Genomic DNA, 14,083 nt, shown 5'->3' on the forward strand with positions numbered 1-14,083 from the left:
ATGATGTCATATTACACAGTAGCATGTGGGAAGAGCGCATAAGGCAATTTGAAGACCTGTTAAAAGCAATTGCAGTTAGCTGGCTTAGTAATAGATTAACATTAAGCACTTTCTCAAAAGCAAAAGTAACTTACTGAGACAAAGCATAGAACAAGGACCAGTGTTGCTGAGCACAGCAAATTTGATGGTTCCAATAGAATTCTTTGTTCCTGAAACTAAATGGGAAATCATAAACTTTCTAATAACTAAACCAGTATCAGAGAAAGGACTCTACGAATGAAAAAGAGACTCTTAAAGTAATTTACACTAACCACAATTCATCACATACATTGAAATGCGACACTATTCGGATGGATTCCATTGTTTTATTCCTTTAATGAAAGATTAGTTAGAGGCTGGAAAAGATAATGCAATTACATTGTCCCCACTTAAATGATGGAATAAGTTGAACATTTTGGGAATAGGTTAAATATTGTATATGTGGGAGGAGGAAGGATGAATGGGTGTAAGTTTTGTGTTTTGTTTATGTGATGAAACACGTTTGAAATGGCATTTCATCTCAAAGGTCAAGGCATTTAAAGCCCATCTTCTTTTTCTTTATTTTTGGATTGTGAACCAAAATGGGAAAGGAAATGCTTTAAATATAAGACTATGAAAAACATTGCTGCACTTGTGAAAACAAGTTACTGGAATTCACTATGAGTTGTGTTTACACCGTCGCTTAGTTCAAGGAGTGGAGGAAAATATTTGAGACCCAGTGGCACTGTGGGTATGTGCACGAAGTAAGCTTCTCTCAGAGAGAGACTGCCGATTGATTTTTTTTTCAGTTAGAACCAATTATATGAGCTAGGAGTCATCGTGATGACAACAACTCTCAGATTGACTAACGGGCAGGTGAACAGCTTGTGTGTCAACATTACAGTCAGAAGATTGTGAGACTGCCAGAGACAGCATCTCTCCTCTCTCTGCAGTGAAATAACCAGAAAACTGAAAGACAGCTAACTATTCTCTCGCACCATTTTCTATTACTTGTTGCCTCTGACCAGAAACTGAAAAGCTAATGAACCTGCCATCTGCCCTGCATTTTCAGCAAAAAACTGAAATCTGAAATCAGCAGGACTTGGAAGAAGCAAAAGAGATACCTCACCAAATCCTGTGTACTGGTGCTTTTGAATTGAGTTTCCCTAGTAGTAGTTTCTCTCCACTTGTTTGTGTCTGCCTATATGTGTATGTCGGGGCTTAGAAAGGAGGTAAAGCTTAAACTAGCAGAGTTATAGAATTCTGTCTCATGCTTCTCTTCTACATAGTCTTCCAAGTTCTTTGTATGGCAGAGAATTCTGGGGCTGAGAGTCAATGCTGCAATTCATGCTGATCACTGTGTATAGGAGAAAGTAAGGACTGCAGATGCTGGAGATCAGAATCAAGAGCGTAGTGCTGGAAAAGCACAGCAGGTCAGGCAGCATCCAAGGAACTGGAGAATCAACATTTTGGGTATCGACCCTTCATCATTGATGAAAGGCCTGACCTGCTGTGCTTTTCCAGTACCACACTCTCGACTCTGATCACTGTATACAAAATGTTATTGCACAGCTTAGAGGGAACATTAGTTATAATTTGTTAATTCATGTTTTGTTTTCCTGTGGTTCAAACTTTTCTGTGGAAAAGAAGCTATATATATAGAAAACTGCTAAGTATTTTTTGTTAACCTTAATCCAACAGACAGATAAACTGGGCCACTGAGTAATTTCATTAAATCTTGAACTGTTGTGCTGACTTCAGGAAGAGTGGGGCTTAACTGTCAGCACACTTTCCCAACTGGGTCGTGAGAAGGTTAAGGAGAAATACTAGAATTGCCTCCTTGAAAGCACTGGCCTAAGCAGTATATGTAAAAGCACGCTAACGTACCCCTTAAAATAAGACTTGCAATTAATAAAGAATCTTTAAAAGCTACATAAGTTCCTGCATTGGGCAAATGAGCAAATAATTGACATGGTATAGGTGAGTGTATAGTGATGCTGATAATGAGTTACATAACTAGATCTATGTAATTTGAATTTTCTATCTGTCCACTGTGTACCACTGCAAATCTGAGCTGACCATTTCTAATTCCACTTTTCCCTCTTTTTGGTTACTTTTCACTTTACCCTTCTTAGATCCTTTCCTGTTTCCTGGTCTGATATTCTGTTCTTTCAAGGCCCATCCCATCCCTTCAGTACTGTTGACTTTTCTCATCTCTTACTGACCTAAGAAGCTTGACTTCCTTTTAATTATAGTCACCCTTTGTGCTTCCTGGAGCAACCACCAGAAGGTCCAGTGAAGCAACTGTCATTATTTCCTTACGCTAGCAATCCCAACTGCCCAATTCTATTCTCTAGTTTACCTTTAGCACTCAGTGAACTTGCCAGGCAAAATATTGTCAATCCTCTCCTCGTTCATGTCATCTCTTTCTTTGTCAACCTGTGGATTGGCTATCACTGCATCTCTTTCCCATCTCCCTGCAGAATGATGTCCAGTTCTGAACAATGCCCTTGACTTCTAATAACTTGCTGTGGACAATTACATCAACATTATAGCCATAGTTGAATTCTGCCTGAGAGGTGAGGACACCAGTGAAGCTTTCACTCCCTTGCTGTACCTGCCACCATTTGTCCCAGGCTGTCAGTCACAATGTGACTTTTACCGCAAAATCATACTTTGATTTATCCTCCCTGTCATCTGGAATTCTCTCTTTCTCTGAACATTTCCACTTGTTCCGATGTCTCACCTCTTATTTAAAATCTTCGCTTATGAAAATACTGAGCGTTCTTCACTTTTTTCCTTCAGTTTATGTCCTGAGTGACTTCTTATTCTTTCTGAAATTGATTTCCATCTTAATTTGTCATGTGCTGTCTCTCCTCTGAGTTCACTGTCTTATATGCTCCTTTCATACTTGACACTCCATATTCAGGAGAAAGTGAGGACTGCAGATGCTAGAGATCAGAGCTGAAAAATGTGTTGCTGGAAAAGCGCAGCAGGTCAGGCAGCATCCGTCGATTCTCCTGCTCCTTGGATGCTGCCTAATCTGCTGCGCTTTTCCAGCAACACATTTTTCAACTCCATATTCAGTCCTCCTTAACCTTCCCATCTTACTGCTCCCACCATGTAAATCATAGGACCATCATTGCTGACTTTCTTACCTCTGTCCCAATTTCCCTTTCCTTCCCAAACCCACTTTCTTCTGAATCCAACCACTTAACAACTGCACTTCAGAATCCCAGCTTGCTGTCACAATGTTCTACCATTTCCTTAGTTATCATAAAAATATATACTTCCTCTCACTCATTCCCTTAGTATCACCCTCACCTCTACTCCACACAAAGAACTCTAACTTGTATTGTTATGAAGGACACATTATTTAACTATTCACTGATCTAGTTGGACGCAAACTACTTTCTGTCATTTGTCAAATGAGAGATAAATGCACATTATATTAGGGTCATCCTAGAATTAAAAGAAAATTCTGTTTTTTTTCTTTACTGCTAATTGCTGACTTAAACATCTTTTCCCATTTTTTTACCCTCACCTCCAAAAAAGACTCCAGGACTAGTTCAACACTCAGATTGAGAACATTTAACCAGCTGCATGTGCCACTTCCCCTTCTTTCTTAGCCTACCAGGACAAACTTCTTTGAAGGTTCTTCCCTATGCTATTCCTCAACCAACATCCTACTTTAGTTTCTTTCCAATCTGCCCTTGTACTCCCTCTGAGCTTATTTTCTTCATGAGTTTCAAACCACCCTGCCCCCCCCCCCCCCCCCTTCCTCTCATCAGCCCATTCAGGGCCTTTAATGTTGCAAATCAGTTCCTCTGTTTCCTCTGTGTTTGAATTTACCCATTAAGACTCCTCTCTCTGTCACAGTATTGAAAAGACTCCTGTCAAAGTCACAAATAACAAATCACACATGACTGAGAAAGGTAAACTATTCCTTTATACCTGGCTGCAGTCTTTGACACAGTTGAAAACATCATCTTCCTCCAGTGATTCTCCATATTAGATTAGATTACTTAGTGAGGAAACAGGCCCTTCGGCCCAACAAGTCCACACCCACCCGCAATCCACCCAGACCCATATTGTCCAACTGTGTAGGAATGCACTGGAGCCTTTGCATCTTATCTCTGCTGTCATAGCCACCTGTTGTGGCTTTTCTCTCTAATCATGCAATATTACTGATATTTTTGGCACCTTTCTACATCTTATCTAATAACTGCTCCTTCGTGACCTCATCTGAAAGATACTTTTGCTTCCACATATATTTATGGACTGTATCCATTTGATCTTTCATCCAACTTTCTCAACCCCTGCATTATCTTTACATTGTCAGATTACTTCTCAAAGATGAACCTATTTTCATTAATTGGTTACTTACAGTCTACTTAAGGAGGTTTTAGGGGGTAAGTAATTTAGATGTTTGTAGGCAATATCAGGCAAGTTCTGAGGCGCCAACAAACTCAATAAACACAGCTACTAGGATAACATTAAATTTGTTGCAATTGATATTTTTGTGATTTATGCCAAGTTAATTTTTTTTCTAAATGCTGCGTGATTCTATCTCCAAGAAGTTTAAGAAATATATGAAAGAAATTAACAATGTTGGATTAAGATGGTATTACATTTTCCTAAGAAATTTAAATCATATCCAAACAAATACCATTTTGAAAGAGTTTTGAGAAGTACTAGAATAAAAACAATTTTGCAAGCATAATTCAATGAGAAATGGAGGTTTAATGGAAGACTTTTTTTCTGTAGGTGTATATCTCCACCAGTTCCTGCACTGAGGAACAAACCTCTCCAAATAGAGCAGAAGGAGCTCCATTCAATTCCAAATATGAATGCAGGCGAATGGTGCCAAAGGGCTATATTTGCTAATGAATCAGACAATGACAGACCACCATCATCAAACTTTGTTCCTTATGTGCGCACAGATGAGGTGTACCATTTGGATCCTGATGCACCACTGTCAAGGCCTTCAACAAATGACCCACAATACAAACATTTCAATGGTATTTATGTAGCCTTGTTTTTCACTTAGGGAGCTCATTTAAAAAGTGGTAAACATTGTACCTCTGGGCACAGATATCTGCTATAGCCTAGCTTCTATTTCTCAATTTGTTTCATTCTTAAAACTGCGATGGTTTGAAGTCTTTCCCTTGGCTTAATGTCCTAAAATAGTATTTTTTCAGCAGATCTCTTAAAATGTTCGCTGTGACTTGCAGTAAATTTTGGATCTTGAAAGAAATCCTGTTTAACAAACCATGCACTGTTGGATCTTTTCTATTTTAGAACATATGTAAATTGGAAGATGTTTTGTGGGTTAATACTTACAGATGAATGCATGTAGTCATTAAGATGATAGATGTGAATCTAGGAAACTGTGTAAGTCCTGTTTTAACAAATATACCCAAATTTTCTGTTTCATCTTTTGTTTCGGTTACAGATCACTTTCAGCAGCAAAACTATAACTCAGACCATTCAAGGGATCCTCTCCTGAACCCTGATTTGGTGAGAAACAGGGAACGACAACAAGCTATTCTCAAAGGTCTTTCTGAGCTTCGCCAGGTAATACGTAATCCATAAATTGATTCTGATACATTATATGAATTTTAAAATTTGTATACAAGTAGTCTTGCTTGCAAGCTGTTGATTCATTGCTCCATGCCAAACCAAATATGTAGCTGCTATCTTGATTGGCGTCTGTAGTGGCTTCCCAGTCCTCTAAGTTTTTGTACTTCAACTTGACACTGACTAATGTCTCCCTATTCCACCTTCCACAAATTGTAGCTCTGTCCCCTCCCTGGTACAGGGTACAGTTTTAGACAGGTCTTCTTTAAGCTGCAAAAAGAAGGGAGCTTCATAAAATAAAATGGCCTGGATTGAAGGTAACCTTGTGAAATGATAAAACAATGCTAAACTGGAAGTTCTTCTGAATATATGCCTCTGATGTCGTTTTAACAAAATGTTAGTTTCATGATTATTTTAATTTAATGTATTTGTGATACTCAAGGAGTCCTGCATGAGAAACAATACAACATTCAATAACAGGCAAACAGATGAAAGCAAAATGCTACTAAAATATTAAACGTGACTGCTTTTGGAAAAATTAATGAAACGATCAGATATTTCTGGTCAGGATGTATGCTGGTTGATTATGTCAGACAAAGACAATGAATGACAGTCTTGATCGAGAAGGCAAGTGAGTCAGATAACAATGCATGTGGTTCCATATATAAACTGCAAATGAAATAATAGGCTTTGAGAAGTATAGTTTCTGAGAATGCCACTTTAGTAGGGGTTGTGCTGAATTAAGAATAATAGTGATCTTTAGATGCTTTTTTTTTTGGAAATCAAGTACCAATGCAAATATGAAGAGGTGCAAGTATTCCAATGTAGACTGTGCATTTTAAAATACTAATATTCAAAAACCACAATTGCCTGAAATCAATTTTATTTGTTTTAAAGGGCCTAATGCAGAAACAAAGGGAACTGGAAACTGGTCTAACATCCAGTCCTGCACATGAAGATGAACAGTATTCAGTACCATCTCAAACTGTAGGATCACTTTGAAGCATCTCCCTCTTGCCAGCTGACCAACCCAAGTCTGGAAAATATTCAGCTCAGATTAATCAAATTTGAGTTTATCAGTGATAGCACTAGGCAGTTGTAGCCCTTTAGAAATGATTGTTGGCTACTATTTTTATTTTGTTTGTGTTATCTACAAAGTTTAAATATTAACCTGGAAAAGATGCATCCATGGCCAGGTGATGCTTGAAGAAGAAAAACATCTCATTAAACACCTCAAATGTTCCAAAGTATTTCATATCCAGTTTACTTGCAGTGGTGTTGACCAATACCCAGTACCTATAGACCAAACAGATTAGCCACTGTCTCATAGCACACCATTTATTGATTCAAATGCTTTGCAATTTCATGGCATTTGAAAATGATGTAGCTTCCAGGTTTCTTTGGGCTACATTTTTTCCGACTTAAGAGCAGTGGTGAGAGGTACTGTTACTCCCAACTATGTTCAGTTGTCAGGATGCAAACAATACTGGCAGGGTTGTACTTTTTTTGCCCAATTTTTATTTACCCAAAATTGTGCAGATTGCTTTCATGAACTGATGGTGGTTTTGTCATCACGATGCATTATTAGCTTTGTACTCTGGATAAAGAGCATATGAAAGTTCATTAGCAAAGAAAATTTTAGTCTCCCAAAATTTGTTTTCTTTAAGTTGACTCCTGAATTTAAGGGCTGACAAATGTTTGCATCATGTGAGAAGATAAGCAGCCAAATCAAATAGGGTCAGATGCTTCTGCTTTCCAGTAGTTAATTACATAGCATTTTGCTCCTGAACTTTACTAAGGAATTCTTTTAGTTCGGGTTAGCTAGTGTTGTTTGGCATAAAAAGTCTGCAAGAACTGGGAGAACATTAAAATGTCAGATACATATTTCAAAAACAAAGCATCAAGTTTTTAAGGAACACCATTAAATTTGTGTTAGCAATCAATTTTAAAAGTTTATATTTAAGGGAGACTTCGATATTGTGTGATTCAAATTCAGACTTTATTTATGTAAAAGCACTGTTTTCATATTCAACAGAGTGAAATAAATTCTGCTCATGATCTTTAAAATGAAAGGGATTGCAACAGTAATTCTTTAACCTTTATTATAGATCAATTATTTGTTTAATGCTTTGTCCAGAGAAGTAGTATTGTTTATTCCCTCTGCATTTGTGCTTGAGGCCTCGCGTGTCACTATGAGAGATCAGGTTCTCTGCAATAATAGTTAAAAGCATTTTAAATTATGTTCTCACTCCAGTGTAATGTGTTTACATGCTGCTTGAAATTCCAGTACATTAATGTATTTATTTGGAGGAAATTTAAGCAAAAATATATAGATTAAATTAATGCCATTCACGGGTAATAATTTAGATCGTAAAGAATTTATGCATTTTACAAGACATGCAAGAGCACAATGAATCTGTTAATCCTAAATTGGTTGGCTGTGCAATTCTTCACATACATGATCACCTACAAATGTGCCCAATTGCAGGATCACATCTAATGTTAAGTTTAGCAAGTGTAGTAAGTTTGGGAGCTTGTTATGAATAGTCAGATGTGCTGTTTGATGCAATCCACAACATGCATACATTGTATCTCTCATATTCTGCCCATCAAATGGAGTATCAGACTGTAGGAATGTGTTTTGTCTTGATGACAACATCCTGTTGGTGACAAACATCATATTGTGAAGAGGATGTGTGGTACATATGTACTGGATGCTACATATTAATACACAGAACATGTCTCAAGAACATGCACCAGTTTGAACTCAACAGAATATGTAACTGACTCATTTCTCAGGGCAATGTCTTGATCAGTCAACTTGTCTGGTCTAACTTTAACTAGTACATTACCCATGTTAACACCTCTACTGAACAATCATTCACTCGGTTTGGAATATATGTTACTTAAATTAGTACTGAAACTGTGTTGCTGGAAAAGCGCAGCAGGTCAGGCAGCATCCAAGGAGCAGGAGAATCAACGTTTCACACATGAGCCCTTCTTCAGGCTCATGCCCGAAACGTCGATTCTCCTGCTCCTTGGATGCTGCCTGACATGCTGCGCTTTTTCAGCAACACAGTTTCAGCTCTGATCTCCAGCATCTGCAATCCTCACTTTCTCCTACTTAAATTAGTAGCCATGCAAATTTTCCTCAGAGCTAGGTGAAATTTTTTGGTAATGTAGAATATGAATGTTGCTGAAAAAAGACCTACTGTGAAAGCATTTTGAACAAGCTATTTGGATAGCCATTTAACCAAATTTTCTGATGGTGTAGATGGATGCAAAATTACAAACAGTGCTTGTTTTTGTATCCTCCTGTTGGTTGAATACCAGTCCAAATAATAAATACTTAAACTTCTCAAGACTATACTACCATTCAGTGATATCACTGACTTAACTCTAATGGTATCGGGTGAGGGACATAGGAAAATTTGGTGCTGGGTGGCCCTGAGAGTCTTCAAGGATGAGTCTGGTTAAAGAAGGCTCTTGATCAATTGCCAGCCTACCAGTGTTGTCAGTACTTCTGACGACACTTCACTTCACTTTCATGAAAACAGGCCTGCAGAGTCTCTGTTCACCCTCCTTTGCCTGGCTGAGTTTGTTCTCACTTTGAACAACTCTCCTTATTTCCTCCAAGTTAAAGGTGTTGCCATGGGTTCCTCTTTGTGGGATATGTGGAATATTACTTGTTCCAGTCCTTTTCAGGACCCCACCAACAATGCTTTCCAATATATTAATGTCATGAGAACAAGTGCTAATGTAGAATTGAAAAAATTCACCAGTTTTGCTTCCAATTTCCATTCTTCTCTCAGCTTTGCCTGGTCCAGCTCATTCTTCCTTTTCTTGACTTGACTGTCCAGCAACTCTTCCATTGACCTCAACTACACTTCCTCACTCCCTTCCTATAAGGATTCTGTTCCATTCTCCAAGTTTCTGACACCCATAAACTCATCTTCCCCCTCTGTTTAGGAGTGATGTTCCTTTTGTGACACTCTGATCCAATTACCGCTAGACTGTTAACCCAGAGACCAGTAATGTTCTGGGGCCTTGGGTTTGAATTTGAATTCAGTGAAGATCTGGAATTTGAGAGTCTAATGATAACCATGAAACTATTGTCGATTGTCAGGGAAAACCTATCTAGTTCACTAACATCTTTACCTGGCCTGACCTACACGTGACTCCAAACCCACAGCAATGTGATTGACTCTGGCATGATCACTGATGTCCTCATCCCATGAATGAATAAAAAAACTACTTCACTTCCTCATCAAATTTTCATTCAATTGCACATGGTGTAATACTTGCCATTCAACACCTCAAAGGCCCCAAATACACATTTCACGTAAAGCAGCATTTCACTTTAATATTTTTGGTCTGGGTCTGCTGCTACGTTCCAAGAAGCATAATGCAAGTTCAAGGATCACCACCACATTTCTACTTAGGCAAGTTTACAGCATTGGAAGTGTCAGTACTGAATTCAATAATGTCAGATATTGACTGCATCATGTCTGTTCTTCCTCATCCCTATTAAAAAGGCAAGTTAGCCATATGCATTTTTTTTCCCCCCAAAAACGGCATTGATCATCTACCGACAGGCCATGGACTGCAATGCTTCAAGGAATCACCACTTTAAGGGCAACTAGGGATGGGTAATGAACATTGGCCCAGCCAATCTGCACATGCCATGAGTGCATGGTTTAAAAAAAAACACATTTAATTCCTCAAAACATTGGAGTACTTCAATGGAATTTAAAGAGACATAGTTCAATGTGAGAACAAGTCAGAGGATGGTGTAATGGATAGCGCTTGTATGGGCTTCTGCAGAGGAAATTGAGAGCTCTATTGGCTGCTGAAATTTGGACCTGCATTGGAAATAGGAGACCAAAGTACATTAATCATCAATTATCAGACTTTATGGAAGCTCTATAGTATCTATCTGCTCTTGTAATTGTAGGAGTGAGATGCTTTTCAGTAACTAATCATTTTAACTTGATTAAGCAAGTGAGGAATTCAATAGTACACTAAGACAGTATAGCCAAATGGCCCATGTGAAAGTACGGCAATGGTTTTCTGGATGAGACTATCACAAGTAGGATGGAACATATATTTCACCTGGAATGCTCATTCCCCCACAGGCTGTATCAGGTCATCATCTACACAGCATTCACTCTTTGACTCAGTAACTTTGCCAAAATTCAAACGACAATTAAAAAAAAACAAGGAAACAAAATTGCCCAGACTAAATTTGACAGGTCTAATTTTTAATATACAACAGTGTAAGAAAAACAGTTTTAATCTCTCTCTCATATATATATATATATATTTATATATTTACACACATACACAAATATCCTCAAGTAATCTGTATGCAAGTGTTTTGTTTAATGCTCAATTGAACAAGTGGCAAAATAGGCTCTACACTTGAAAATGAGGTATATGAATATGTTTAGTTAACAAGCAGTCCAGTGTCTGCTGTAAGGCCATTAAATAAAATACCATTACCAAACAGCAACCGTACAACTTGAATAAAAAAAAAACTGGTTCATGGAACATTTGTACAAAATAAATTAAATGTATCAAAAGGTTAACCGCATGTGAGAAGAATTGTGAGACATTTTTCTGAAAAATTAAAAATGTCTTTAACCAAAAAAGCCCATCAAGATACATTTTGGATTTTTCTTAACACAGGTCAAGACTGCCAACATGTAATGGATCGAACAGCCAATAATCATACTTAAGTTTACACACAAACTGATTGCCCATCAATGTAACATGCTTCAAAGAAGTTCTTACAGTACAGATGTACTAAAGTTTCAGACCTTGATAATTCTGACAGCCAGATCTGAATTTCTTGTCTAAGAAAGAATATAACTGACATCTTATTCAAGAACAGAAATGTGGTTCAGGAATTTAAAAAAGCTTGTTTCTAAGAAAAAGCAACTGTAGAACAAAAGGTCTTAAATCATTTTAAGTAGAAAACAGCAAAAAACTGTAGTTATTTAAACAGAAGAGGAACAAATGTAATGGTGTCCATCTCAAACAAAAGTCACTATAACCAACATATGTATGGTATGCCTCTGAATAAGTCATTTCAGCACCCCAGCACAAGGACACGAGTGTCTAGAAACTTATGTACAGTTCAAAAATCACCACAAAAGACAGTTCAGAGTTGGAATTTAGTGATACCTCTGTTGATGTTGTTTCTGCTGTTGCTGCTGGTAAGACAAATTTGATGCACCACCAGCATTCCAGGAATTTTTCCAGTTGTTCTTATAAGGTAAGTTTTGATTGTACTCTGATGAAAAATAACTATTGGCGTCCTGGCTGTTCTGGTTTAAAGGAGGAATATATGATTGCCCAAATCCACTTGTTAGAAAACTCTGATGGGTAATTACATTAAAATTCCTGTAATCTGATTCAACATTTGAATGGGAATAAAATGGAGTACTGTTATATGCAAATCCTTCTCTTTTGGAATCTTTATCTCCTTTGACCAACTGCAAAGTGGAAGTAGCAATATCATTTGATGGCACTTCAGAAGTGACATCCACTGATGGGGTGATCTGAACATCACCTGATGCCTGTTGTGTAGACTCCTCTGAATGGATTAGCACACCTTTTGTTCCCTGTACCTCAGTTTGAGAGCTATTAGCAATATTTATATCTTCAGATTTTTCACTACAGATTTCTATCTGTGGTGAATTATCTTCAGAGTCCAATGACATATCTTCCTCTTCATTATTTCCTTCGGTTCTTTCCACTTCTGCCAACTCCAGTGAGTTGGAAGAAAACGTACCTAGCCATGAGAAATTACTGATGAAAATATGGCAAATCATTCTGGACAACATCTGATCTGGAAGAACTCTTTAAAACAAAATTACAACATTGAAAATTTCCATTTTAGTAAGGTAAGTGGATACCAATAGAACCTAACAGCCGGGTAATAAAACAACTTCTTTGTTTCTAAAAGACTATATCCACAGTGTGTGCAAGGATGCATTGTTGGGCACAAAGTAAACAGGACCAATTCCACAATGCCATGTGACAGAAATCACTGGCTTGACTTTACAGGGGTAACAATAATGGATTGTGACCAAAACGGAAGAATCCACAAATCAACATCTGCTCTTCTGAACAGTCTTTGAGCAATCATGTTAATTGATTTAGTTTTCAATTGTTTGATGAAGAACAATGCACCAAAGTAATTTCTTCAATTAGACAGCAAGTAGCATTTAACTAAAAATAATTGGAAAATTTTTTTCTAGTTTAGATTAGCTTCTTAGACCAGAGGTGATGAAAAACTTTCCAGGTAATTTTTAAGTTTTAGCAGTTTCACTGTTTTGTTTTTGCATATAATTGTTCTGCCTTAGAGATATGTAATGTTTTGAAATTGACTACATTCAGAATATGGAATTAGAAAATTAATTTTCAAAGCTTTCCAATTTTCACCATGTGCAGGATCTGTCTTCCAGTTTTCTCTATTTTAATTAAACCATGCTTTTGTAGCCTGATCAAAACTGAACATGGTATCTAAGTTGTGATTAATGTAAAACTTCTTATTCAATGGATTTCCACATAATCCATTGATAACAATCCTCAGCATTCCTGCATCTTTCTAATAAAATTGATATTACTGAAGTTAGTTTGACATTTATTGCATCTCATTTTTTGAGTAAATACGAATACGCACTACACATCTTGATTTTGCAACTATTCTAAATCTTTCTCCTTCATATTTATGATTTGATTTTGCCTTCTGCAAATTCAAGCAGTCAAAATTGAGTTTGTTCATGTAAAATTTTAAGCAATACAAGTCTGAGTATTAACTTATTAAGATTTCATTCAACAATTCCCTGAAATATTAAAATAAATTTTCCAGTACATTTCACTTGCCTTGCGGGCCATCTTGAGATCCTAATCCTAACAGTTGTTTATCTTCCATGCTAGAACTATGATAGCCAATAAGATTTTTGAAGTTTTTCACAAGATCACCAATACTGGCCACGACTACTCCACATTCTGAGTAATTGAAAAGAGGCTCCATATTTTTCTCTGAAAGTACAATCCCAAAGTAGATTAATTTATAATCTATATGTACAAAAGGTGAAAATTACATTGTAGCTGAAATTCAATACTTACCAGTCAGGAACACTGCATGTCTGTGCTGTATTGTTTGAGCTTGCAGTTTAACTAAACAGTCTAATTCAATAGTGTTTCGTGATCTGGAGTCACAATCATGGTAAGACAGGACTTCGACTAGATTACACTTCTGATATTTATTCAGCAGTGATAGAATATTGAAAGCTGCTGTATTTGTTCTGTAAACAAAAATAGTTTCATTATTTACAGTACACAGCAAAAAGCTTCTAAGTACCACTACGATTTGAACATCTGAATCAGTTCACACCAATAACAGAATCATGCAAGATATTTATACTAACGAAGACAGCATCTCCTCAATAAACTTGTACAGATCTTCAGTTTC

At 37.1% G+C, this 14,083-nt stretch overlaps 2 protein-coding genes across 7 annotated transcripts in view; one reads left to right on the top strand and one right to left on the bottom strand.

The window, feature by feature from the left end:
• The window catches only part of ccdc66 (coiled-coil domain containing 66), a 79,037-nt gene extending 71,461 nt beyond the window's left edge, over positions 1 to 7,576 (top strand). For both annotated transcript variants that reach the window (XM_060835169.1, XM_060835171.1), the window contains 3 exons: positions 4,786 to 5,039; positions 5,474 to 5,595; positions 6,496 to 7,576. In XM_060835169.1, coding sequence (XP_060691152.1) covers positions 4,786 to 5,039; positions 5,474 to 5,595; positions 6,496 to 6,600 — 481 coding nt within the window. In that variant the 3' untranslated portion in view covers positions 6,601 to 7,576. The remainder of the gene's footprint in view (positions 1 to 4,785; positions 5,040 to 5,473; positions 5,596 to 6,495) is intronic.
• A 3,323-nt stretch (positions 7,577 to 10,899) lies between these two features.
• tasora (transcription activation suppressor a) overlaps positions 10,900 to 14,083 on the bottom strand; it is a 57,120-nt gene continuing 53,936 nt past the window's right edge. For 3 of the 5 annotated variants that reach the window (XM_060835593.1, XM_060835594.1, XM_060835592.1), the window contains exons 21-23: positions 13,738 to 13,916; positions 13,492 to 13,650; positions 10,900 to 12,394 (exon numbers count right to left, since the gene is read on the bottom strand). In XM_060835593.1, coding sequence (XP_060691576.1) covers positions 11,775 to 12,394; positions 13,492 to 13,650; positions 13,738 to 13,916 — 958 coding nt within the window. In that variant the 3' untranslated portion in view covers positions 10,900 to 11,774. Of the gene's footprint in view, positions 12,395 to 12,435; positions 12,463 to 13,480; positions 13,651 to 13,737; positions 13,917 to 14,083 lie in introns of those variants that run through there. The other 2 variants (XM_060835595.1, XM_060835597.1) reach the window with 2 other exon arrangements.

The sequence above is a fragment of the Hemiscyllium ocellatum genome, chromosome 14 (assembly GCF_020745735.1).
Source record: "Hemiscyllium ocellatum isolate sHemOce1 chromosome 14, sHemOce1.pat.X.cur, whole genome shotgun sequence".
NCBI lineage: Eukaryota > Metazoa > Chordata > Chondrichthyes > Orectolobiformes > Hemiscylliidae > Hemiscyllium > Hemiscyllium ocellatum.